This window comes from Mastigoproctus giganteus, chromosome 7 (assembly GCF_048544385.1).
Source record: "Mastigoproctus giganteus isolate SK-2022 chromosome 7, ASM4854438v1, whole genome shotgun sequence".
Classification (NCBI taxonomy): domain Eukaryota; kingdom Metazoa; phylum Arthropoda; class Arachnida; order Uropygi; family Thelyphonidae; genus Mastigoproctus; species Mastigoproctus giganteus.
Genome location: NC_143581.1, coordinates 152,872,228 through 152,900,210, shown reverse-complemented (window position 1 = coordinate 152,900,210; position 27,983 = coordinate 152,872,228). Strand labels below are relative to the sequence as shown.

At 36.1% G+C, this 27,983-nt stretch overlaps 1 protein-coding gene across 2 annotated transcripts in view; it reads left to right on the top strand.

Moving 5' to 3' along the window:
* LOC150083266 (casein kinase I-like) overlaps nucleotides 1-27,983 on the top strand; it is a 261,891-nt gene that overhangs the window by 112,158 nt on the left and 121,750 nt on the right. For both annotated transcript variants that reach the window (XM_090377138.1, XM_090377136.1), the window contains exon 7: nucleotides 9,450-9,598. In XM_090377138.1, the coding sequence (XP_090233264.1) occupies nucleotides 9,450-9,598 (149 nt within the window). The remainder of the gene's footprint in view (nucleotides 1-9,449; nucleotides 9,599-27,983) is intronic.

Here is a 27,983-nt window from a genome sequence, read left to right as displayed (position 1 = left end):
TTTTTATTCTCCCTTAATAATATGTCCTTAATGCCACACTGCTCCAATTTTAACAGAAGTCTTTTACGTGCAACAGTATCAAAAACTTTTCTGAAATCCAAGTACAGTAAACCCCTGCTAATCTGGATTAATTGGCTGGAGAGGTCATCTGGAATAGTGAAGCAAAAGATAGCCCTAAAAGACAAAAAAACTTAGAACACAAATAAATGGAAAATTTATTGATATAGGTAGTGCTGATGAAAATAAATAAGTATCACTGTACAGTCTTTATTTAAAAAACTATAAAAATACAATATCCATCGAGAAGTACTCAGAAGTTGTACTTGTTTTTGAAAGTAACAATGCAGGTTTGAAGAAATTGTCAACTTGTGTCTGAACAGACCTCTGCTGCTGTTCTTTAATTAGGATCCCCCTTACTTCTTAGGTGTTCATAATGCCCCTGCAATTTTTGATTTGTTAAGGGGTCCACATAATTGATTACTGCATCAGTGCCATCTCTTTCAGAGCTAAGAAGTTTCTTCTTAATTGTTGATTCTTGTAGTTCATCTAGTTCATTATCTGATCCTTCTTCCATAGCAGAATCCTTAATAACGTCTGCAGCAATTTCTTCCTCTGTCAGAAGCTGAAATCCAGGATCTCCTTCCAGTTCAAGCCAATCTTGGATATTGCCTTGCGTTGTTTTAGTCTCTCCAGCTGCCCTCAACACAGTCAGAGAGATCTCTGGCTCTAATCCCTTAAAGTCAATATCACCATCTGTAATTTTAAAGATGTTTTTCAAGCCATTCACTAAAGTTTCCTTTTTAGTGTTCCGCCATGCATTGGTCCAGTTGAAGATAGCAGACTTGATATTGTACGATTTGATATTTTCCACCGTTCTTCTTCCTCTCGTGTCATTATCTTAATCCATTCAAGGAACTTGCACTTGTAGATCTTCTTGCAGGCCATAATTGATGCCTTGGTCCATGGGCTATATTAAGACAGTTGTGTTTTGTGGCAAAGCCCAGCACTTTATTTTACCATCCTAACTGGACATATTTTCAATGGTGCGTGGGCATTGTCAAGGATTAGAAGTGCTTTGATCTGGTAATCTGAAAATTTCAACACTTCTTTCTGGTACCTATTGACTTTGGGTATGTAGTGGTTACAACAGACTATATAGCCTGCGAGTTCCATCTGCATTGGCACAAAGCAGCACTGAAAACTTCTTGCTTTTTTTCCCGACCTGGTGTTAACTGCTCTGTACGAGAGGCTTGTGTATTTTCTGGTAGAACACATCAAAACAGTCACATTTCATCAGCATTATATATTTGAGAATAACAAAGACCTGATTGTATTATTAAAAGTACTCAACTGCGAACAGAATTTTTCATATTTTGAACCAGATTAGCGAGGGTTTACTGTATATAATTTCAGAATTATTTATTGCATCCATTTTCTTTTCTTCATTTTTACGTCATATGAGTAGTATCCAATTAAATTGGTCAGACAAGATTGCCCATTAACAAATCCACAACACAACTGCCTTTGACTGAAGTTGTTGTTTGTTATTTGGTTTTTAGAAGCATTAGCAACTAAGGCCATATTGCTCCAGGGATATGCGGTGGCCATTCCCTGACCTTTCCGCATCCTCCGTATTTGGTGGGCACGGGCTCGAACCTCGGTCTAATCAAGAAGCGTGTGCTACGCACTGCTGCTGCTGCCCACCCGGCTACGGAGGCGCCTTTGACTGAAGTATAACTGCACTCCTGTCTAGACAGTCTTGCACTAACTAACTAATGATTTCATTATTTTCCCTGAAAAAGAAGTTAAGCTATCATGTCTATGATTACTCACGTCACCCTTTGATGGGATTGGAGACACATTCGTTCATCTTCAGTCCACAGGGCCCTCCCCTGAATCCACTATTAATCCTCTAATATTATTACCATAAATCCAGTATTATCGACCTTCTTTCACTGACTGGAAATTTTATTTATAGCTTTGTTTATGATAGTGTATTGCATTACACTTTGCAGTTTGAGAAACCTTGTCCTACTCAAACTCCTTAACTCTATTCAAGGAGAGCAGTCAGTTAATTGATACCCATCTCTCACAAAGTCTCTCCATCCTCTATCTCATATACGTTCTGTTTCTGCTACATGCCTTTTCTCTCAGATCAGTGGTCGATTCGGGCTCAGGGGTCAATTGGGGGTCGATAGAAAAATATAAGACACCATTGTACGGGTAATATTTAATTAGGTTTACTTGGATTTTCTCCATCCTGAATGACAATGCAATTAACAGTGAATCGTGGGAACAGTGACATGAATAGGACCTGTAAGATGGAGCAAGGTCATGAAAATAGTTACGGAGGCCAATCAAGTAGGCCAAAATGACGCATTTACCAATAAACGGATGTCGGTGGTTTCTGCCCGGCCGGTGCAGCGGGAGTGAGATTGCAACACGTGCACGGTTGCTTATTTACTTATACTTACACGTATTCGATCCCAGTCTCATTTTTGCGCATCAACATACAAGTGAGCGTTAATGTTCTGAAATTCATCAACATACATATTATAATTCAATCATTATTCATTCACGAACTAAACTTTTGTATGTTGAAGAGTTGAGCAGGGATGGTAGTTTTGTACATCCTATAGAAATACGTGAGTAGGTATATTATTTAAACTTATTACTTTTGCTTACTGACTTCAATTTTAATTATTTTGTTACAACCCCAGTAATCACAATGGCAGCTTCAGATTCTAAAAAGAAATGCAGACAATATTCGTTAGAATATTTGAAACTTGGGTTTATTGCTTCATTAACAAACAAAACGAGGCCTATGTGTCTTCTTTGTGAAAAAACTTTTAGTAACGATGCAAAAATGAAAGATTATCTTCAAAGACTCCATCCCAATATGAAAGATAAAGATCTTGACTTTTTTAAAGAACTGAAAGAGAAATACACACATCGACCAACTATAAAATCATTTATGAAAGCACCTGCTGAAGCTGACAATAAACAAGGATTAACAGCCTCCTACAATATTTCTTTTAATGTAGCAAAAAAAGGAAAACCATATACAATTGCAGAGGACATTGTTATACCCACAATCAAAGAAGTAATTGAAACCATAATGAAAAAAGATTCTGGCCTTTTAAAATGCTTACCATTGAGTGTGAATACCGTGAAAAGGCGTATTGGTGAAATGGCTGAAGATGTAGAAAAAACTGTAGTATTAGAACTCAAAAATAGTAAGTTCTCCATCCAACTTGATGAATCTACATTCGATAGTTCTTCTATTCTTATGGCTTATGTAAGATATTATAGTAAAACCAAACATCAAATTATTGACAAATTTTTATTTGCAAAATATCTTGAAAGTGATGGAACGGGGTTGACAATTTTTCAGTGATTGGAGGAATTTAAATAAGTATGATATTCCATTTACTAATATAACAGCAGTAGCCACAGATGGAGCACCTGTGGATGGGCTGTTATCGAGGTTTCGCTGCCTTTCTGAAAGAAAACGTTCAAGGTGTACTTACTATTCACTGTGTGTCGCACCGAAACCATTTGGTGGCAAAAACTCTCAGTGACGAACTGCATGATACTCTAAGAGTGCATATTAAATCTATTAATCAAGTTAGAGCTCATCCTCTTAAATCGCTATTGTTTGCTAAACTTTGTGAAAAAAATGAAGAAGTATCAAACCAATTACTCTTGCATACTGAAGTAAGATGGTTGTCTAGAGGTGTGCAAGTCTACAAAGATTTGTTGAGTTGTTCGACTCAACCCTAGAGTTTCTTACAGATATTAATTTGTTTTTGAGTGATGAATTGAAGAGAAATAAGAATCATATTTTCTACTTGGCGGACTTATTTTCAAAATTTAATGACGTACAGACCCGTCTACAAGGTAAAGATGTCATGATTATTCAAGCTCCGACGATTCTTTTAGGCTTCCAAGCTAAATTAGCCTTATTTAAATCATCATTGTTACAAAAAGATTTTCAGTACTTTGTGAATCTACGGCAATTGGAAGTAAAAGATGAAGACTTAGAAATATACACAAAACATCTTCAAAATTTGAGTGATGATTTTAAATTGTGCTTTGCAGATTTTGAAAACATGCACATTCCAGATTGGGTTATCACACCATTTTCTGCAGATATTGAAAATATCGAATGTAACTTACAAGATGTACTTATTGAATTGTCAGTTGATCTTGAAGCTAAGACGCTTTTTAAAAATAGGACTTTAAATTACTTTTGGACGAATATAAATGTAGAAAAACATCTAAAACTTTCTGAAGTGGTACTCCCCTTTTTGCTTGCATTTCCAAGCTTGTACATGGTTGAAGCTGGTTTCAGCCATGTTAATTCCATTTTAACAAAACAAAGAAATAAGCTAGATATAGAATTCTGTGACAATTTAAGGCTGATACTTACTAATTTTGAACCCAACATTGCTAATCTTGTCAAGAGTCGTGAAGCATTGACAACGTTAGTAAATTGTACACTAAGTTAATAAAAGTCTTATTTTCATATATAGCATTAGCATTAGCATTAGCAGAGGCATATGATGCAAGAAAGCAAGCTTATTCAGCATCAGCCAAAAAAAAAAAAAAAAAAAACCCTCTCCCATTTCACCCCTCCGTTCGTTCGAAGTACCTGTCCAGTTGAGCTTTAAATTTGTTTAGGCTATCAACTTCAACAACAAGTGATGGAAGTCGGTTCCACCAACCAACCACCCGCTGGCCAAAGGCAAATTTCCGCACATCTATCCGACATCCGTCCTTCCTCAATTTGAATTTATGCCCTCTGAGGTGATTATTCTGAGAAAGATGAAGAATCCCATTGGCATTGAGCATGCTCAAACCATTCAAAGCCTTATACACCTCTATCAGATCACCTCGCCGGTGCCTAGTCTCCAGACTCTGTAATTTGCAAAACTTAAGCCTTTCTTCGTAAGAGCAACCCTTTGTTCCATTTACTAATCTTGTTGCCCTTCTCTGTACCCGTTCCAGCAGCTCTACATCCTTCTTGAAATGAGGCCTCCAGACCTGTATACAGTACTCAAGATGTGGCCTAACCATTGCCTTATACAAGGGAATAATCACCTCCTTATCCCTGCTAGAAAAATTCCTGTATATCATTGACAAGACACCATGAGCTACTCTTGCAGCTAGTCTGCACTGCTCAGAGAACTTCATATCTGCCTGCACAATTACCCCCAGGTCCTTTTCATTCTCCACCACTGTCAGTGTAGTACCGCAGAGTTGATACATTGCTCTGGGGTTACTGTTACCCATATGTAGTACTTTACATTTGTCAATGTTAAACTTCATTTGCCACCTCTCAGCCCATCTGTTCAACCTTTCCAGATCCTGTTGCAGCAGCATAGCGTCAGTAGTGTCCTTAACGACCCTGCCAACCTTTGTATCATCTGCAAACTTAGACATTAAACTTGATATCCCATCATCAATATCATTCATAAACACCGAAAACAACAATGGACCCAACACTGAACCTTGAGGAACTCCACTAATAACATTAGTCCACGTTGAGCAGTGTCCATTGATTACCACTCTCTGTCTTCTGCCACTCAACCATCCCCTTATCCATAGCAGCAATTTGCCTCCAATGCCACACTGCTCCAATTTGTGCAGCAGTCTTCCATGTGCAACAGTATCAAAAGCCTTTCTAAGATCCAAATATATAATATCAAAGTTATTCCCTGCATCCAGTTCTTTTGTGACTACATCATAGTATCCAATCAAATTGGTCAGGCAAGACCTGCCCTTAACAAAACCATGCTACGTCTGAGCTATAACTGAATTCTTGTCTAGATGATCCTGCAGTGCTTCTTTAACCAGTGCCTCCATTAATTTACCTGGAACAGAAGTTAAACTAACAGGTCTATAATTACTTGTGTCAGCCTTTGATCCTCCTTTGTGAATTGGGGTTACATTTGCACATCTCCAGTCTATGGGTACCTCCCCTGAGTCCAAAGAAGCTCTCATAATTATGGCTAGGGGTTTGCATACTTCCTTTGCTGCCTCCTTTAATATAACTGGATAGATCCCATCCACCCCAGGTGCCTTTTTTATGTTTATCCTCAACAATCTCTCCTCCACTTTCCTCTCAGTTATTACAAAATCATCCAGCTCACTGCCAATGTTTACTTTACCTACATCATTCTCCTTCCTGAATAACTCCTCATGCGTGAATGTAGATGCAAAATACTCGTTTAGATTGTTAGCCATCTGAGCAGGATCCTCAACTGTTGAACCATCAATATCCAGTGGACCAATCTGATTCATCCCTTTCCTTCTCGAGTTCAAGTATGTAAAGAACTCCTTTCTGTTTTTCTTTGCATCCTTTGCCAAGGATTTTTCGTAGTCTGCCTTTGCCTGCCTAATCTCCTTTGTGACTTGGTTACAGACCAACTTATATCTATCATAGGCTTCCATGTCACCCATTAATTTGTATGTATCCCATCCATTTTTCTTCTCTGCCACATGTCTCATTAGTCCATCTGACAACCATTTAGGCCTAAACCTTGAACAATATTTCTTAGTTGGTATGTAAAGCCTGGTAGCCACCAAGATTAGTTCCTTGAATGCTTCCCATTTTGAGTTTGCTGTTGGTAACATCATCAGTTGGTCCCACTGTATAGAATTTAAATACTGTCTCAGACCATCATAGTCGCCTTTACGAAAACAAAAACCCTTCCCTTTACCTCTGATGGTAGTTACCTCCTTGAGTAAATCCCACTTCAACACACTGTGATCACTGCCACCTAGTGGTTCATTTATCTGCAGGTTCTTAATGCATGAAGAATCACTACTGATAATCAGATCAAGAGTATTGCTCCCTCTTGTTGCCTCACGAACATGCTGATGTAGAAAACAATCATCCAATAAATCCACAAAAGCCTTGCTAGTGTGCGAGTGACCAACCCACAAATTCCAGTCAATATCTGGGAAATTAAAATCCCCCATTATAAGACTCTCTGATTTACTGGCCCACTCTATTTCCCTGTACAATATATTATTATACTCATCAGAGTCATTAGGCCTATAGCACACTCCTACTCTCAATTTTGATTTCCCTATGCTTATGTCACACCAAACTGACTCGACACTGCCCTGTCCATCGATGTCAACTGGCTTCCCTTCCTTTGACTTTATGTGTTTCTTAATTAATAGCATAACCCCTCCTCCCCTCCTGTCCTGTCTATCCTTTCTATATACATTGTATTCCCCAAATTCCAGTTCTGCATTACTTATATCTGTGTGACACCACGTCTCTGATTGTTTATTGTTATTTTGTTATCTAAATTAAATTTTATATTTTATATATTATTTATCCCTCCTATCAAATATGTAATGTTAAGAAGGACGTCAAAAACAAAAACGTATCCCTTTGACGTTAAGCCAATATAATAATATATACTATATTATACATACAATAAACACTGTAACTATAAAATAAACAATCTAAAAACTCACATAAGCATCTTTTTTGCTTGACCTATTATAATTATGTAATAATAAAATAGAGGGGGGGGTCGATAAAAAGTCAAGAAACTCTTGAAGGGGTCGACGGTCAAAGAAGTTTGGCGACCCCTGCCTTAGATACTTCCATGGACACTGTTTTGAATTGACATCTTTAATTTCCCCTGTCTCACTCAAACCAGTCCAAACATGTGGTGCAACCATTCAGCATCCATTTAATATCCAACTTCAAGCTCACAGAACCAAATTTTTTTCTTCTTCATTTATCCCTTAACTTTTGTTTTCTGGGACAACCTTCTTTTGCATGTTATTTCTTGTAAATTACAATCTACAGAAATTAAAGTCTAATGTCAACAAACATCCCATCTTCTCAACCTTCAACCTATGTATGGTACTAAGTACTACAGATTTCTAATACCTTTCATGTTTGAGAGTTTCGTAAAAAAAAATAAAAGGGCGCCTCACACTATGTGAAGCACTTATTTATGATGTGCCATCTTAGTCAATTAATTATAATGGTTTAAGGATAGATTGAAGTGTTTTTATTGTGAATATATTGCAAATGGCAATTTTTTAAAATTGTGTCCAAGGTTTACCAACTGTATGTATTAGCATTTGACTATTAATAGAGAGAGAGAGAGATAATCTTTAATGCCCTTCATGGCCAAAAAGCCAGGTGTTAATATTCAGGTGTTCGTCAGCATATTAAGAAGTAAATGGCTTTCTCTTTTTATTTTGGAACAACCACAGAAGACTACAGGAATTTACAAGATTGAAGTACTTAAAGAATGTACTTCTTTAAGAATGTCTAATAAACTAGGTCCATTGTAGAACTGATTTATACACTATATGGCAATATTAATTAGATCATCATTAGACCTCTGGGATAATCTACTTGGAATAAAGTAACAATATTTTCTCAATACATGAGGGAGGACCTAAAGAGGGGATGGCAAAACTATGGACTCTATAGTAAAGGATACTGTACAAGACTGCCTTAGTAAGAATGGAATCATAACAGGATCATAGAATGGGTTCGTGAAGGGAAGGTCTTGCCTGACTAACCTAGTTAACTAGGTTGGTGAGGCAAGACCTTCCCTTTTAGACTAAACCAAGGACAGGGAACAACTTTCCCATTGAGCGAAAAGCAGCTGATTAAGCAAAAATTTAAATTTAGCGATTGTAAAATCTAAATGGTAATACTTATGTTTCACTGTTTAGATTTTACAATTTCAAAAAAGTCCAGATGACAAATTTTTGTGTGCGCGCATGCACACATAAAAAAATGCAGTAGAATTTAATTTGAACAATTAATGGGTCTTTTCAAGTAATTTTCAGCAGTATTCATCAAGACAAAATTATCATCACCCTCATCCCCAAAGTTCATTATAATGGGATTTTACTGTACTCATAATTTGCATAACTTACCTAGTCCCCTATGGCCTTGGTGCTTATCTGAAAATACACACAAAACCCTTGAAAGCTAAGGAAATCCAGGGATTCGCATCTGATTGATGTGTTTATAAATAACAGTTAATGTTGCGAGGATAATAACACATGTCAGAATAATCATCCCCTGTAAATCTCTCTCTCTCTCTCTCTCTCTCTCTCGCTCTGAAAATTAATTAGAGATTACTCTATTGGGAATAAACAGATGCATTCTTATTTGTATTTCTGACTTTTTCTGTCCCAGAATGATACTGCATAATATGATGTAATAGTTCTTTTTTTATATAACTGCAGACAGAATGGTATACACTGAAAACTATGCATACAAATATAGAAAGAGCTACTGTATAATAATTATGTGCATATTGGCTTATTATGATTGCAGAAATTGTTGCCATACTTGTATGTATAAACATAAATAGTTATATTTATGTAAATATAAAATTATATACATGTATGAATGAACATTAAATAAAGGAAATATTGTTTATATTTAGATGAAATGGCAACCTATTTGAGGTATGTACGGAGGTTAGATTTCTTTGAAACTCCTGATTATGATTATTTAAGAAAGTTGTTTCAAGATCTCTTTGAAAAGAAGGGGTATATTGATGATGGTGACTTTGACTGGACAGGAAAACAATTGGTAAGATTCCAGACAGTTCTTCTCAGACTTTTTTATTTCTAAATTTTAAACTAAACAAAATTTCAAGTATGTGTAAGAGGTAATCTTTATCTTTACTTCACCATAAAAATTCTCTCTCTCTCTCTCTCTCTCTCTCTCTCTCTCTCTCTCTCTCTCTCTCTCTCTCTCTCTCATGTGCGCGCACACAATTATTGGATATACTAGTTTATAAGTATGTATTCTATGATTTGTAATTGTGGCCAATATCATATCCTTTTCAAAGGTATACAGCTTTAAATGAATCTGCCCTCACGCTAGATAATGGACTGGATTGTTGTCCTCCTTGTAGATATAATGGTTTGATCATTCATCACTCATTTTGGAAAGTTCTGGACAAAGATCCTGTTGGTGACTAGAAATTTTTAAAGGACTTTTTTACTCAGGGCTGTCATCAATTAATCTAGCAGAGGTGTAGAGTTTTTCCCTATGAGGTATTCCAAGTTTTCATCCCTCAAGCAACATTCATATTGGCCTATGAGTATGCATTATGCAAAATTGATATACACAGCACTGCATTTACTCCTGTATTGTGGCATATATTGCCTTGCTTAATGGGAAAATAAGGAGTAAATAAATAATGAAAAGAGATTACATGTGGAAAAGAGTACTGCTTGAAAACTTTTTTTTTTTTTTGTTCACTTAATAAAAATAAATGATGAAAATGAATGGGTTAGTTTGCAAATAATCTCTCTACTAGTACTCTCCCAGCTCATGGTGAGAGATCTGAGTAGTGATTGGGGCATTTCTGCATCTCTTCAAGAAGTTTGGTATGTGTATATTATCTCAAGTTACCCTTATGTAATGTTTGATTTAACCTCGATTTTTACATTAAAAAAGTTTAGAAAGTCAAAAAATATTAGATTTTGACAAGTGCAAACTTCCCAAAGCCTGTTTTGCTCACTTAACAAATATACATGGCATCAGTAAAGTCACTTCCTGACCATAGGTCCTGTACTTTAAGCCAGTCAGGTGATAAAGAGATGATTATAGAAACAAAATATCAAAAAATTGCTGAGAGAAAATGTCCATGGGGGTTCTGTTCCTGGCTCCTTTATTTGAAACTGTATTGGATGAGCTCCTTGATACCAAATTTTTGGGAGCAGAATTATGTGCATATGCAGATGATTTTATGGTGCTAGTTAAAGGGGACATGAAAAAAAAAAATTAGCAAATAGAGCAGAGATGTTCTTAAGGTATTTGTGCAGCTGGGAAACTACATAAGTTGGAAATTTTACCACCTAAGTCTTCTGTTACGTTTGTAAAAGGGAGACTAATCTGCATGACATGCAACAGCAAGATTTAATGGTTCCTGTTCCCTACATTACTAAAATGAAATATCTATGAGTTGTGTTTGACAAAAAAAAATTAAAATTTTTAGAATGTGAAATATCTAAAGATTAAAGGTGTTCTCCAAATTACGGAAAATAATTGGAGTTGAGTGGGAGCTCAAAAGCAGATCCCTGAATTTAATGTATATTTTTGCCAATAGTTATCTTTACTGCTCTGGTATGGGCACATAATAAGAGCAGGAAGTTTGGCTGTACGGAGTTACCTTATCTCAACATGAAGAGAGAGACCATTCCCACTTCTCACATTAAGGCAGTGAGAACACTCCAATGATGCACTTTTAGTAGTGGCTGGGAAACTTTCTGTTGACCTTGTGAGTGATAGTAAAAGGGATTGGAATTTAATGAGGCAAAATAGGAGAGTGGAGTTATCTGGGATTCAGGCGTGTTCTGATGATAGCATTGAATATGGCCTCATTTACTAAAAAATGAAAGGCAAAGGATAAGTGCAGAGTTGGAGATTAAATGACAAAACAGATGGAGAAAATTCAGAGGAGGGGAGAGAGTTACCTGTTCCTTTGTTTCAAGGGCAACCTATGTAGAACTTAAAGTAAAACCTTGGTTGACATTTAGTGCTTCAGCACTAAGCTTCATTATCAGACACTTTCCCTTTTTTGGGTAATCACATGAATTTGGTTTGGTAGGTTCCCCCTATATGAATGTGCAGTGATAAAAGATTCAGGCATATTTTAAAAGATTGCACAAGATACCATGAAATTAGACAGATGTATGTTGATACTCTTGACCTGACCTTTGCCTAGGTACTTATTTGTTTGTTATTTTGGGTTTTAGGAGCATTAGCAACTAAGGCCATATTGCTCCGGGGATATGCGGTGATCATTCCCTGACCTTTCCACATCCTCCATATTTGGTGGTCACGGGCTCGAACCCCGGTCTAATCAAGAAGCGTGTGCTACGCACTGCTGCTCCTGCCCACCTGGCTATGGTGGCGCCACCTAGGTACTTATACCTGGAGTTGTATTATATTAGATCTCGAAATATTCTCTAAGTTTTCTGAACTTACTTCAAGAAAACTAATCGAAAAAAAGAAAGCAGACTATTGTACGAGATTAATCCTAAAAGTAACACAAAAGTAGTTAATTTAAAAAATTATTTTATAACATAATTTACATGAAAAACTTCAGTGTCGTCTCCTTCGTGCCTTATGACTGCTGCTCTATGTTTGGGTAATTTTTGAATGCATTTTAACTGTCTGCCAAAGTTAAGCTATCTTATGTATTGGGTCATGGCTGCACTCATTGCTTCCGAAGACAAATCTTTGTCCACGCAATGGTTCCTTGAGCTTGGGAAATACAGCGTAATCACAAGGACTGATATCAGGACTATAAGGAAGGGTGGGGTGCTTTCCGAATGTAATTGGTGAAAAAAAGCTGTACAGACTGTGTAAAATGAGTCTTTGTGTCATCATGGATTATGAGCACAACAGCTTCCAACACCCGTGACCATTCTGACAAATTTTCAGGTATAATTTCTGTGATATACAACTATTGCATATTGATCTCCAGTTACTGATCTCATTGGTACATGATCAGCGGCAATAATGCCCTCATAATTGTAAGTCCCAATGACCATTTGTTTCACCTTTGTTGCTGGCAACATCTAGAGAGGCTTGGCAAAGACGGTTGCTTCCACTGAGCTGATTTTGACTTCGGTTCAGGTTCAAAGTTGCATGTCCATGTCTCATCAATCTCACCAATGCATTTTAAAAACTCTTCACCTTCTTGTCAATAACATGCACATAACTGTGTTGCTATTTCTTTACAGTTTGCTCATTGTTCATCTAATAGCAAATGTGGGACTCATTAGGCGACAGCCTTTCATTTTTGTAATGCCTCAGTTAAAATTCAGTGAACAGATGATTTCAGTATTCCAGATTCATTGGTTATCTCTTCACAGGTCATACATATATCTTCCTCCAAAATCGTGGTAATAATGACTACCAGTGTGTTGTCCATAGATGTTTATGATCTACTTGAGTCTTGCTTGTCTTTAATGCTGGTCCAACACCTTAACAAAACCTTTGAGACTAATGTGAAATTTTGCTACAATATACTGTAGGCTCATCACAAACTTACCAACAATTTGTAAATTTTGGTCAGTGTTCAACTACGTAGTAAAGTTTCAATCTTGAAAAAAGACCTCTGACCGGCAACTGTAATCTGACCTGAAGCCATATCACCATCCATTTTCAGAGGTCTCTGCACAAATATTCAATGCAGAAACTCTTTCAAGCACACTAATGTTGTGGTTAAACTTGAAATTATTATTCAGAAAAGGTTGTGCAAGCATATGGAATAATGAACACATGTGCAGCATGCATTACTTTTGGGATAAGCCTCATATAATAGATAAGCTGTACGTCCCCAAAATGGAAATGGTAACCACAGAAGGCTTTGTAGGCTAAATGGCCACATTTATTTTAGCTTTTTGTTTCCATATTTTATGTTGATTTAGATTTTGTGATACCAATATATTTTAAAATTCAGAATTTTGTGTGAAATGAAGAACTAAAGTTGTCAGTGAAAGAACTGAGTTTCCTATAATGTAGATGAGACTTTGTCTCAGACAACATTCGATGCCAATTGATGTATTTGAAGTGAAAATCTCAATACAAATAGGATTCCAACTGCAATTTAGAATTTCAGTTTGTAAATAATTTAATGATACCAATTGTTAATCATTGATTGATCAATGAGTCATGTTGAAATGAATGATTTTACTTTTAATATTTGCTTAAATTTCTCAAAATAAACCTCTAATTAATGCAGAGAAGTGTCCCATTTATTCTTTAAGTTAACAGATAATTAATTTATCCTTTAAATTAATAAATAATTATTTTTTTTATAATTAATGTTATCTAGATTAGATAAGAGATAATAAATAGATAATAATTCACTAAAAACTTACGTTTACAAGTTTTTAGTAATTCTTGTCCTAACAACCGGAATTTGTTCCCCAATCCACCCTTTATTACTGATATGTGGAAAATATGTCTGCACAGTGACACATTATATACTTTATCTGATTTGTATCCTTTGTGTATGTTTTTCTAAAAATTTTTGTCAAAGAGTTTTAGCTTTTTGCTGAAACCCTCCTTGACAAAGCTAGGTATAATAGAAGATGAGTGAAAATGTGCATACAGCTGAAATTAGTTTGAGAAATGGGATAAATTATGTAAATAATTTAAAAGATCATTTTTCTTTATGTATAAAAAAATGAACTGTGTAGATGCAACTTGAGTACTTCCATTTAGTCTGACCTGGGGGTAACCAATCTCTGTGGGTATTTTGCAAGTGTGTTTATTATAGCATTAGGCATTATTGGAATCCTCTGTCCTTTTGTTTCCTGATCTTCCATTTCCTGAAAAGGTGATATCTTGTTAATGGTCAATTCTGTTATTCTACCACTTTTCAATTTAGATTTGCAATAGAATTTTTAGAATAATATTCAAAAAGTTAGCACGTGATAAATGTTCTTTAAGAACTGATAGAGGAGAACAAAGCTCTTCTGAGGTCTCTTCTGAGACCTCAGAAGAGCTTTTGCTATATGATTTATCCTTTCTATTGCTTTTCTAAAATTTGAAAATTTAATGGATATATAAGCTGGCAGAAGAAATAGAATTTGTCTCAGTAAGCATTTAATGTTTTCTTTAATATAGAGGAGTGCCACTCCAATAAAACAGAGGTTGTAATTAGCTGATCTCAGATGGGGATTAGGGTTCCTCCAGGAGTTGTTCTGGTTTTCTCAGCTCTTACAGCATTGGTTTACTCTGCACAACGTTCACTATGGCTTGAGAAGGCAAAAATTTCCAAGGATAAGAATATGAATAAAATCAAAATGAAGAAAAGCAGTTCTGAGACATTGAATTAATTTAGTAAACTGTGAACTTTGTTATAAAAATTGTAAATGCCAGTTCCATAATCATAATAACAAAGAACACAGAAAAATTATCTATTATATGCTGTGGTATTCACTTATGACATCACATTCTAAATTTTGGTAGTATATTTAGAATTGGCAATAAGCTGGTCATCTGAAAATTGAGGATAAGGTGACTCGTCACTAGTGATTCAGAAAGACACACTTGTATATGTTCAGAAGGATACATGCAGTTTAAAGCATAACCTATCTTTCTGTCACTGACCTTTATCACACCAGTGCTTCTGTAGGTGTAACATAGGTAGTTGGTAATAGTAGATTACCTAGTCACTTCCTTTCAGCAAAAAGCTGTTGTTTAGAATATGCAATCTCATTTTAGCAATATATCCATTAGACACTGATTAATTAAAAAAGGTAGATGTTCGGGATTTATATTTAAAGTTGAATTAAGTACTTACAAAGTTAGCAATTGTATATGAATATAAAATCTGTGCAGATACTACCGAGTAGTATCCTCCTTCCCTCAACACTCATGTAAACTTATATAAAATGACATGTGTACACATATGCAGATGTGCCCAAGTGTATATACACAGAGTATGCTGCTTCTTGGTGGTAAACTTTTCACAAATTCTTCATAACAAAAGCATATAATTTTCAGAAAAACTGATTAATTATAATCCCAATACTATGGGTCTGTTGAATATGAAACTAATTTAGTAAGATTAATTAAGGAAAAATATTCATAAGTGGCTTATTATTTCTCGTTAATTTTTCCATGGTCAGTAGTACTACAGATGCTGTAAAAATAAAATATCATATCCATAATGTGGTATTGATAAATTTAAAAAAAAAAATAAAATAAAAAATCGCATTATCAGATGGACTGATTTTTATTCCCCAAAATTTAGAAGCACAGTCAGGTCTCCATATTCACGGGATCTGGATTTGTGTTTTCACATTGGCAGTCGTGAAATTTATCATACTAAAAATTTGGCTACTGCTCGCTGCATTCACCCTGAGTGATGGTGGAACATGCGCATCTTCAGTCTTTCAGTGAGCTTCATCCAAGTGGATGGGTTGTGACCTTTGTGTATGTCTGCGTTAGGCTACTTGTGCTTAAAATATTACTGTGCTTATGTGAATACTCATGGGTTCTAAATAAAGTACATCTAGTGATGGACAAAAGCCTAAAAGGGCCAAGAAAGTGGTGACTTTGAACGAGAAAGTGCGAATTCTAGATAAATGTTGAGAAGGGCTCGCATACACAGCTGTAGGCCACATGTTTGGTATCACTGAAAGTACCGTTACTCATTTTACTCATTATCATTGCTCATTATTATTGCTCAATTAAAACCTTTTAAACACATTTAAAAATTTTTCTGTTAATTATAAATGGTTACGTGAGTGTTTAGGCATGTTTAGAAAACATCTGGGGCTATTTGGGCGAGAGTACAGATTTTTGCGGAAGTTCACGTTTCCGTGGGAAGTACTGACGTGGGAAGTAGTAACCCTCACAAATATGGAGACCAACTGTATATATATATATAACACAGTGGTGTAGGAATGTTTGTGTCACTGTTTTTATTTTTCTTGCCCAAACATTAATTTTTTAAGAATGAAGTGTTATATTTATAATAGCAATACTTCCTTTTTTTTCAAAAATAAATTTTATAATTTAATTGATAGCATGGAGTGATTTTTACACTCAACATTTAGAAGATTATTATGATGTATATGTTTTTTTTTTTTTGGTTAAATGCAAATGGAATAAAGACGTTACAATGTTCTTTAAAAAAAACCTTCATTAAACAAAATAAATGACAGTATAACTTTTCATTCTTGCTTACAATGTAATTCAGTATTTTATCTAAGTCTCACCAGCTATAAGTACTTTGAGCTCTTATGTAGATGTAATAAAATTGTCAAGGAGCCACTAATATCCCACAGAAAACATGAATTATATCAAAAAGCAATAATAAATGTACAGCCAAAATTTTTTAAGACCATAAATCAATTAGAATATCAGAAAGTAGGAAGTCTTTTAGAGCATACAACTGGCAACACTCCCTCAGACACTCATCTTTTTACTTATTCACTGGTTTTAACCCCTCCTACCAAACACACACACAGGACTTTTCATTAAAGATACTAAAAGTTTTGTATGATTATTTATTAGTTTTTGTGTGTCGTGAATGGATTAGAGGCCAGTGTTTCCTAAACTCCATAGACTGGAGATGTTCAAATGTGACCCCAATTCACAATGGAAGATCAAAGGCTGACACAAGTAATTATAGACCTGTGAGTTTAACTTCTGTTCCAGGAAAATTAATGGAGGCACTGGTTAAAGAAGCACTGCAGGATCATTTAGACAAGACTTCAGTTATAGCTCGGACACAGCATGGTTTTGTTAAGGGAAAGTCTTGCCTCACCAATTTCATTGGATACTATGATGCAGTCACAAAAGAACTGGATGTAGGGAACAACTTTGATATTATATATTTGGATCTTGGAAAGGCTTTTGATACTGTTGCACATGGAAGACTTCTGCACAAATTGGAGCAGTGTGGCATTGGAGGCAAATTGCTGCTGTGGATAAAGGGATGGTTGAGGGGGAGAAGACAGAGAGTGGTAATCAATGGACACTGCTCATTGTGGACTAATGTTATTAGTGGAGTCCCTCAGGGTTCGCTGTTGGGTCCATTGTTGTTTTCTGTATTTATAAATAATATTGATGATGGTATATCAAGCTTAATGTCCAAGTTTGCAGACGATACAAAGGTTGGCAGGGTTGTTAAGGGCACTACTGACAGTATGCTGCTGCAACAGGATCTGGAAAGGTTGAGCAGATGTGGCAAAGAGGTGGCAAATGAAGTTTAACATTGACAAATGTAAAGTACTACATATAGAAAACAGTAACCCCAGGGCAATGTATCAACTCTGTGGTACTACACTGACAGTAATAGAGAATGAAAAGGACCTGGGGGTAATTGTGCAGGTAGATATGAAGTTTTCTGAGCAGTGCAGACGGGCTGCAAGAGTAGCTAATTGTGTCTTGTGTCAGTGATGTATAGGAATTTTTCTAGCAGGGATAAAGAGGTGATTATTCCCTTGTACCTTGAGTACTGTGTACAGGTCTGGAGGCCTCATTTCAAGAAGGATGTAGAGCTGCTGGAACGAGTACAGAGAGGGGCAACAAGATTAGTGAATGGAACAAAAGTTGCCCTTACGAAGAAAGGCTTAAGTTTTGCAAATTACAAATTACAGTGTCTGGAAACTAGGCACCTGCGAGATGATCTGATAGAGGTGTATAAAGCCTTGAATGGTTTGAGCATGCTCAATGCTGATGAGATTCTTCCTCCTGCTCAGAAAAATCACCTGAGAGAGCATAAATTCAAATTGAGGAAAGACAGATGTAGGATAGATGTGTGGAAATTTGCCTTTAGCCAGCGGGTAGTTGGTTGGTGGAACAGACTTCCATCCCTTGTTGTGGAAGTTGATAGCCTAAATAAATTTAAGGCTGAGCTGGACAGGTATTTGGAACGAACGGAGGGGTGAAATGGGAGTGGTTTTTTTTTTTTTTTTTGGCTGATGCTGCATAAGCTTGCTTTCTCGCATCATATGCTTCTACTAATGCTAATGCTAAACTCCAGTCATTCACATAGCACTTTCACAATTTTTTGTCATATCCACATACCAACTGTACTATTCACTTAATATTTTTGTTTACACCAACTCATTTTAATACATAAAAATAAAATAATGAAACATGAATAAGTACAATGAAAACAAAACAATGTTATTATATTAAACAAAAATTAAAAAAAAAAAACAATGAAATACAAGGGGTAATAAATCTAATTAATTTACAAAAATCCTTACCTGAAAATAACTTCTTGGATGAGAAGAATGGAACTGTTTATGATCACTCAGTAATTAATTGGATATTTGTCTCATATCACTTAGTTTAAAAATATGATGAGGATCTACATCAGTAAGACAATTCCAGTTAATTAATTGGAAGGGGGGGTCTACTTGATTGTTGCCGAACGGGCTAGCCGTGTAGGTCAAGTACCTGTCTGACCTTTGGGTTGCCAGACAGGTAAAGTACCTGTCTGGCAACCCAAAGGTCATGGGTTCGAATCCTGCCTCCGGCTTGGATCAGAGTAGTGCAAAAACTTTGGGAGGTCATTATGGCCACAGAAGCCGATGCGCCAACAACTAACAAAAAAAAAAAAAAAAAAAACACAATTGTTCATCATTGTGTGGTAATGAATTGATTGAGACTATACTATTATATCACATGGTAGATTTAAGTAATATATTACTGAAATGTTACATTTCTGAACAATTGAAACACTTCAATGCCAACCACTTAAACAATTCTGGCTACATTTTAGGAACTTGTTGTTTTCCACCTTCAGGCTTGTGGGGTTAGAATGCTCGTTTGAGGTCAAAATTGTACAAAGCTTTACAAATTCTATTAATAATAATCTAATTATGTTAAATAATTCATTAAAGTAAAATTAAGTTAAAGTTTAAGTTTGTAGAGTTTGGATCTCAAACGAATGTTCTAACCCCAAATGCATGAAGACAGGAAACAGTGAGTTCCCGAAATATAGCCGGAATTGTTTAAGTGTTTGGCATTGAGGTGTGTCAATCATTCAGAATTGTAGCATTTCAGTAATAAATTACTTAAATCTACCATGTGATATAATAGTGTAGTCTCAATCAATTCATTACCACATAAGACAATTCCATCATTTTGTTTGAGGTTTAACTAGCACCAAGAATCCCACCAGCTCATGCATACATATACTACCTATAGTATTTGGAAAGAGAAAGATATTTAACCACCTTTTCTGATAGTATTATATACAGTAAACTGTCAAAATAACGGCACCCCAAATAACAGAACATTCCAGCTGACGGCACATTGAGATTGGATGTTTACGTACAGCTCAGAGATCTTGCAGTGTTGATAAAAGAAAACGGCAAATCACGTGATTAATGAATTTGTTTACATTTGCCATTTTGAAAGTGGATTCTGTACTGATATCACTGACCATACTGCTGTTTTACATTTATTTTAAATTAAAAACCCCTCACTACAGCTTCTAAAGCTATTAAACCTCATACAGAGAAGAAAAGAACAACAACATTAAAACTTAGTGACAAACTTGATAGAATAAAGAAAATAGAATGGGGCATAAGTAGGAGTGTATTAATGGCAGAATATAATATTGAATCATCGACACTGATATTAAACATTCAAAGCACAAACTTTTAGAATTTACTGCATGTTCAGAACCTAACAATAAGATAGCTGATAGAAAAAGTTTACACAAACCAAAATTATAAAACTTAAAGTTCTGCATGAGTGGTTTTTATTAAAACGATTGAAAGGTATGGCTATATCAGGGTCAATTATTATTGACAAAGCAAAGGATTTTAAAATAAAAATGGGCATTGATACAATGATTGGTTTTACTGGCAGACGGTTAACTAAATTTAAAATAAAACTTTTTAGATAACGGAAAAATCAAAATAATGGCACCTTCAATCCCTGAAGGTGCTGTTATTCTGCAAGTCTACTGTACTGAGAATTAATTCCTGGCTGAAATGATGCAAATGACTTTTGTTTCAAGAATCTATCTGAAGTGTCCTCCAGAATCTGTTCTTCTTCTGAATATGTCAAGTTATTTGGTAATGCCAGCAAAGTGATGGAAAAGGGGTCCCTTATCCATTCACTGCTGCCATCTGGTTTGGAAAAATATTTATGGAGGTCTTTTATCATCTTCCAAGTGCATCTCTTCAAAATGTTCAAAATATTTTCAGCAAGTTCTTATTATCTGTATACAGCAGCATTACATCTTTGCAATCACAGGTTTGATATGTTAGTTATATATTTTTGTGTAATACACATTAAAATAAATTGAATTGGATGAATTCATAACCAAGTCATTCAGATAAAGAAAAGAATCCATATCACCTTGATCATAGCTCCAGTTCTGCAATCATTGCATTCACTTTGTCTTGCTTATGTAATAGTGATGTAGGCTTGACTTGAGGGATAAATTTAGGTTGTTCAAATGAGAAAATATATCTGCCAGATATGCTAATTTGCAAAGTCAGTCCCACTCGTGCACACAATCTGGTAGGTTGAAGATTTCGTCCAGGAAGACTTGAAGTTCTTCTCACATCTCAAGTAGACAAGAACTTTTCCATGCAAAAGCCAACAGGCTTCAGTACGAAATAGTTGTTTCCTACTGAAGCTCATTACTTTTAACTTATTTCGGTGGCCTGCCCTTAACACGATTGACAGTTTTGACAGCTTGATTAAGTACTTCTCTTGAATCTTCACATAGTGAGGTCTTTCCTGTATGGACAACAGTGAGTAGCTTTTGCTTCCAGGGAAACAGCTTGAATAGGTGGAACAAGTTCTCTTATTGGACCAATCATGGCTTCAGCACCATCTGTGCTTATCCCAATACATTGTTTCCAGTCTATGTTATTGTTTGTTACAATGCCATCAATAAGTTTAAAAATCTCATCTCCAGTTGTATGAGTTGACCAAACAATGTTCTCATTGAATTCTTTATTCAGCTCATATCTGACAAACATAAGAAGAATAGCTGAACTCACAATGTCAGTGGATTTGTCAGTTTGCAGAGAATAGTATTGTGTTTGTCGTACTTAGGGATAACCATTGCTGCTTTCCATTTTCAGCCATATTTGTAATTCTACAGTGAACTGTGTTGTTAAACAGAGGTACCTTATCAATTGTTTTTCTTACATTATCCCTGGACATCACTATCACCATTTCTACGGCAACATGTTTAATAAGTGTCTTGCCAATTACTTCAGCAGTTTCAACCTTTGCACTTTCATCTCTTGTCACACTGTACATTAGTTTCCAGGAAGCTTGAATGTTGTTCCACTTTGCTTCGAAAAATACAATGGTTTTTGCATGGTACTCTTTGTGTTTCAAAATTATCCTTAAGGTTGGGTGGTTTCATACTAGAATTTGTGAGTATGGCACATAATGGAATAGATTCACTCTTGTCACCAGTCCACAAAAAATCCAAATTTTAAATAATTTTTGTTGTATTTGTGCAATATTTTTGTTTTCTTTGCAGCTGGTATTTTTGCAACACTTACAGACAGTTCACACAATTCATTAATTTGGTCCTCATACCTATCTGAAGACATAACTGATTTTATCACATTCACCACCTGTACTCATGGCGCCTCCGTAGCCAGGTGGGCAGGAGCAGCAGTGCATAGCACACGCTTCTTGATTAGACTGGGGTTCGAGCCAGTGACCACCAAATACGGAGGATGCGGAAAGGTCAGGGAATAGCCACCGCATATCCCTTGAGCATTATGGCCTTAGTTGCTAATGCTTCTAAAAACCAAATAACAACAATAACCTGTACTCACATTTATATCAGATTTTATTTTCATTTTTGTGTTAAAAATATTGTTTTTAACCACTGATCCATGATGGTTCAGTGTGGGGGTTTGACACAGCATAGGCCAATTCCAGTTCACAATTACATATACATAATTAGCATGGTAAATGATTGCCAACTTCCAGAAGTGACACTGATGTATTTCTGAAACGAACACAGTGATATGTATTACCATTAGGAAGGGCACATGAAGCAAGAAAAGAAGCTTATATAGCATCAGCCAAAAAAATAAATAAATAAATAACACACCCCCTTCGCATTTCACCCATCCACTTGCTCCAAATGTTTGTCTAGTTCTGTCTTGAATCTGTTTAAGCTATCAACTTCTACAACGACAGATGGAGGTTTGTTCCAGCAATCAACCACCAACTGGCTAAAGACAAACTTCCCCACATCTATCCTACAACTGTCTTTCCTCAATTTGAATTTATGCCCTCTCAGGCGATTATTCTGAGCAAGAGGAAGAATCCCATCAGCATTGAGCATAATCAAACCATTCAAGGCTTTATACACCTCAATTAGATTGGGATCGCATTTACACATTTCCAGTCCGTGGGTACCTTCGCCGAGTCGAAGGAAGCCCTCATAATTATGGCTAAGGGTTTGCATACTTACTTTGCTGCCTCCTTTAATATAACTGGATAGATTCCATCTACCCAAGGTGCCTTTCTTATGTTTATCTTCAGCAATTTCTCCTCTACTTTACTCTTATTACCAGATTATCTAGCTTACTGCCAGAGTTTAATTCACTTCTGGCATTCCCCTCCCTGAATAACTTCCCATGTGTGAATGTAGATGCAAAATACTCATTTAGTTTGTTAGCAACCTGAGCAGGATCATCAACAGTTGAACCATCGATATCAAGTGGACTAATCTGATTCATCCCCTTCCTTCTAGACTTTACATAAGTGAAGAACTCTGTGCTGTTTTTCTTTGCATCCTTTGCCAAAGATTTCTCATAATCTGCCTTTACCTGCCTAACCTCCTTTGTGACTTGGTTACAGACCAGCTTATATCTATCATAGGCTTCTGTGTCACCTGTTAATTTATATGTATCCCATGCATTTTTTTCTCTGCCACATGTCTAATTAGTTCATCTGACTTCCATTTACGCCTAAATCTTGAACAATATTTCTTATTTGGTATGAAAAGCCTAGTAGCTTCCAAGATTATTTATTTGAATGCTTCCCATTTTGAATTTGCTGTTGGTAACATCATCAGTTGGTCCCACCGTATAGAATTTAAATACTGTCTCAGACCACCATAGTCACCTTTACAAAAGCAAAAACCCTTCCCTTTACCTCTGATGGTAGTTACCTCTTTGAGTAAATCCCACTTCAGCACACTGTGATCACTGCCACCTAGTGATTCCTTTATCTGCAGATTCTTAATGCATGAAGAATCACTACTGATAATCAGATCAAGAGTATTACTTCCTCTAGTTGCCTCCCGAACATGCTGCTGTTGAAAACAATCATCCAATAAATCCACAAAAGCCTTGCTAGTGTGTGAGTGATCAACCCACAAATTCCAGTCAATCTCTGGGAAATTAAAATCCCCCATTATAAGACACTCTGATTTACTGGCCCGCTCTATTTCTCTGCACAACTGCTCATTATACTCATCAGATTCATTAGGCCTATAGCACACACCTACTCTCATTTTTCCTTTCGCAGTGCTTATGTCACACCAAACAGACTCAACAGTGCATTGTCCACCAACATCAGTTGGATGCACTTCCTTAGATTTTGTTTCTCTTAACTAACAGCACAACCCCTCCTCCCTTCCTGTCCTGTCTATCCTTTCTGTACACATTGTACTCCCTAAATTCCAATTCTGCACTGCTTATTTCTGATATCCCAACGATATCTGCCTTTGATGTCTTGACTAGCACCTCAAGCTCATCAAATTTATTAACTATGCTCCTAGAATTGGTGTACATGCAAGTATACATGCACCTGTTTCTACTCTTAGTTACCCTAACACAGCCAATATATTTACTTGTTCCGCTATGACTCCCAGCAGTCCTGGAAAACCCCATTGCCTCGCTTTCCTGGCTGCTGCTCAATTGTATTTCAATAAAAGCAGTGCAAGAATCACTTTCACCTCTGCTAGTGGCTACTGTTAATCTATTATTCCGTGTATCACCCCAAGCTAGCAGTTTTCTTACCCACCTAACTCTGGCTCAATAGTATCAGCAAGTGTTCTTGCACCCTTTCTATTTAAGTGTATCCTATCCCTGTAGAAGCAGTCTCTCCTGTTAACAAGCACAGACTAGGCTGAGAAAAATTCTACCCCTTAAGCCTTGCACAATCTCTCCAGGGTCGAATTGATCAACAATGCTCTCATCATATACTCCCTCCTATTGTGTCTGGGCAGAATTGCAGACACTTTCAAAGTCAACCCTAACCTACAGCTTTTTATCCACATTGACCTGTACTTGTTAAGCTGTTCCGCCAGTCTCCTACTCTTAATATTATTAGTACCAACGTGTACAACCATATCACCTTTTGTGCCCTTAAAAGATGATATCTGCTCTACAATGTCATCAACCTTTACCCCTGGCAGACATACCCTGGTGCTGTTCCACCTATCCTTTTTGTACAATATGTTTCCCTTTTCCCTGACAATAGAGCCACTGACAACAACTAGTTCCTTTGGGACCAGCTCATTTTGCCTTGGGGGTTGCCACTGTGCTGCGTGATGTTCAAGTGCAAGCTCTGGCTTTGATGTGGGCAGCTGAGAGCTTGATGGGCCCTCAATTTAAGTCCTTTGAGGGCATCCACCCTGTTTTTCAAGCTCTCATATAGGCCCATAACAATGCGGAGTTGGTACCTGATTTCCTCACACTCCTTACATCAAGCACACAAAAACATCCCCCTTGGCTATATCATGCCTCATTCCTGATTGCTCCCCAAACATCAAACAAGCAGTGCATTTCAAAAGACTGTGATTCAGAGGACAACCGCCCACCTCAGTTCTCCCCTGAGCCACAGCATTCCCATTAAGTTGAGCATTTTGCTTTGCTGCTCTGGTTTGAGTCATGATTTCTATTCAATTTCAAATAAAATTTGAATACAAAATATAACCCTAAACTTATATCTCAATGCAGTTATAACACTATATATAAGTATTTCAGTATTGAATATTATCTCCGAGTTACATTATACGACTTTCTTATCTCCTGTCAAGTTATATGTATTAATTTATAACGTTACGTTTGTAAAAACTACGTTGTTATATGTATTTAGTTAAAAAAAAGTTCAATTTAACTGACAATGAAATTTAATAAGATTAGTAAATTTTACTGATTAATTGATACTACTATACTCGCTGTCTAGTTTTCCGTTAAACATTATGTTATCTAGTTCAGGGTACACATATCGTATAACAATAGTGGCAAGTTATGAACGGTAAATCTACGGACCCGAGGTATTAATTACTTTCAAAATTGTGCTATCTAAATTCAAAATAAACCACGGAGCCTGCTATAGGCTACTTATAGAAAATAATTTGATCTAATAATTAAGCCAATAAACTGGTTAAATATAATTAAAAACTTAGTGTTCACGGGAGCTGCAAAGCTTGTACAACACGTGGATTAGATACCCTTACTGATACTGATTTATCTGTATACAGCAGCATTACATCTGTGAAATCACAGGTTTGATGTGTAAGTTATTTTTTTGTGTAATACACATTAAAATAAAAAAATGTTCATCAGTTACCATCTAAAATCATCTCGCATACCACACTTTGAGAAACACTAGTTTAGACAGTGGACTACGTCTAGTGACACCTAAAGTGATTTCCACACTTGTGGCTTGATAACTGTCCCATAAAGGTGTGATCTTAACCAGTGGTGGGCTGTGAATATTTTAACAATGGGCTTGCAGTTTTACCGACTTTTTGATGTGAAACATCCTTGGGGATTCCTGCTGCGGATGACATCACGGATGTGACGTCATCCGCCAGAGGCACTTCCCACGTTCACACTACTAGTCTGCACCAAGCATTCACTAGTAGTGTGATTAGAACGCCTGACGCATTTTTCATGACCAGTATGATATCTTGAGTCAGCCTGGTCATCATGCCACCTTCCCCTCTTTACAATGATACCTAGATACGATAGTATCTCGAGTTCTAACCGTTTAGATTTTTTTTAATAGTATAACGTCACAATCATACTTCCTGAAGTAAGTATGACTGCAACAATATAAATATTTGTCAACAATTTATTTTTTCGTCTCGCATTTTCGTAAAATTCCATTGTAAGGTGCCCCGAACAGCTGCGTATGTCTTTTCAACTACAAGTTTGGTACTTCAATCGATGCTATTTTCTAGACATTAGATTCATTGCAATCGCCAGGTACACATCAGTTACTTTAGTTATCATAAATCCATTGTATCTTCTTGCCTTCCAGAAATTATAAAAATTTGCAAAGGTTCAATAAAATATTTGCAATACAAAAGCTCTATTATTTTGTAATCAATGTCCAAATCAAAATACTTGAAAGAAACACTAAGGATTCCCATAAAACCATCTACCACGCGTGCTCGGTACACTTGCCACTTTTTTATTCGTCTCTCTGTTTTTTTAACAACTAGGGAAATATAATGGATACATATTTTTTTCATGATAGAAGGGAATCACCAAGAAAGAGAAGAATGATGATATCCAGCTCAGGACCCTTGGTGTGCCAAGCCTATACTCACCAGATGTGAGCCCCTGGGGTTAAATCACAGATTACATAAAAAAAATTATTACACAAATATTCAAGAAAAATTTATTCTAAAAATTGCCACATACAATTTACTTCTTTATTAATATTTGTTGTCGATCTTCTGCTTTGCTCAAGCTGAGTGATGATTACAGAGGAATGATTTGACATAACGATCCGGATCAAATTGAAGCAGTGGTTTTCCATTTAGATGTATGGTCAACATTATTCGTTCATTTATACAATATTATTCATTACGCTGAAAGCATTGCTAATCGCAGTGGTTTCAAAGATATTTTTGGCTTTTATAATTGAAGTTGGAATTTCACTCGATTTTAAAGATAAACTGTCTTAGACAAAATCTCTAAAATCATTAATTTTTATTTCATATTTTATGAGAAAACTTAAATTTCTTGTTCGTTTTTCACCATCTTGCCACGGAAACGAAAGTTCTTTCGTATTCCACAATTCCAGGTAGCATATGTTTAAAATTTCTTTCAATTCCTCATCATCAGTAGTATCATTATTTTCTTTATTTAATTTAAAATTACTCTGTTTCATTAATAACTTATTCTTAATAACGTGTCACGAGGTAATTTTTTAAATGTGTTCTTACTTTCGATTCCTTCAAATTCTTTCAACTTCAACATGCTCTCAATTTTAGCTTCATAATTTCCTTCAGAATTTAGCATTAGCATTAGCATTTAGCATTAGCAGAGGCATATGATGCAAGAAAGCAAGCTTATTCAGCATCAGCCAAAAAAAAAAAAAAAAAAAAACCCACTCCCATTTCACCCCTCCGTTTGTTCGAAATACCTGTCCAGTTGAGCTTTAAATTTGTTTAGGCTATCAACTTCAACAACCAGTGATGGAAGTCGGTTCCACCAACCAACCACCCGCTGGC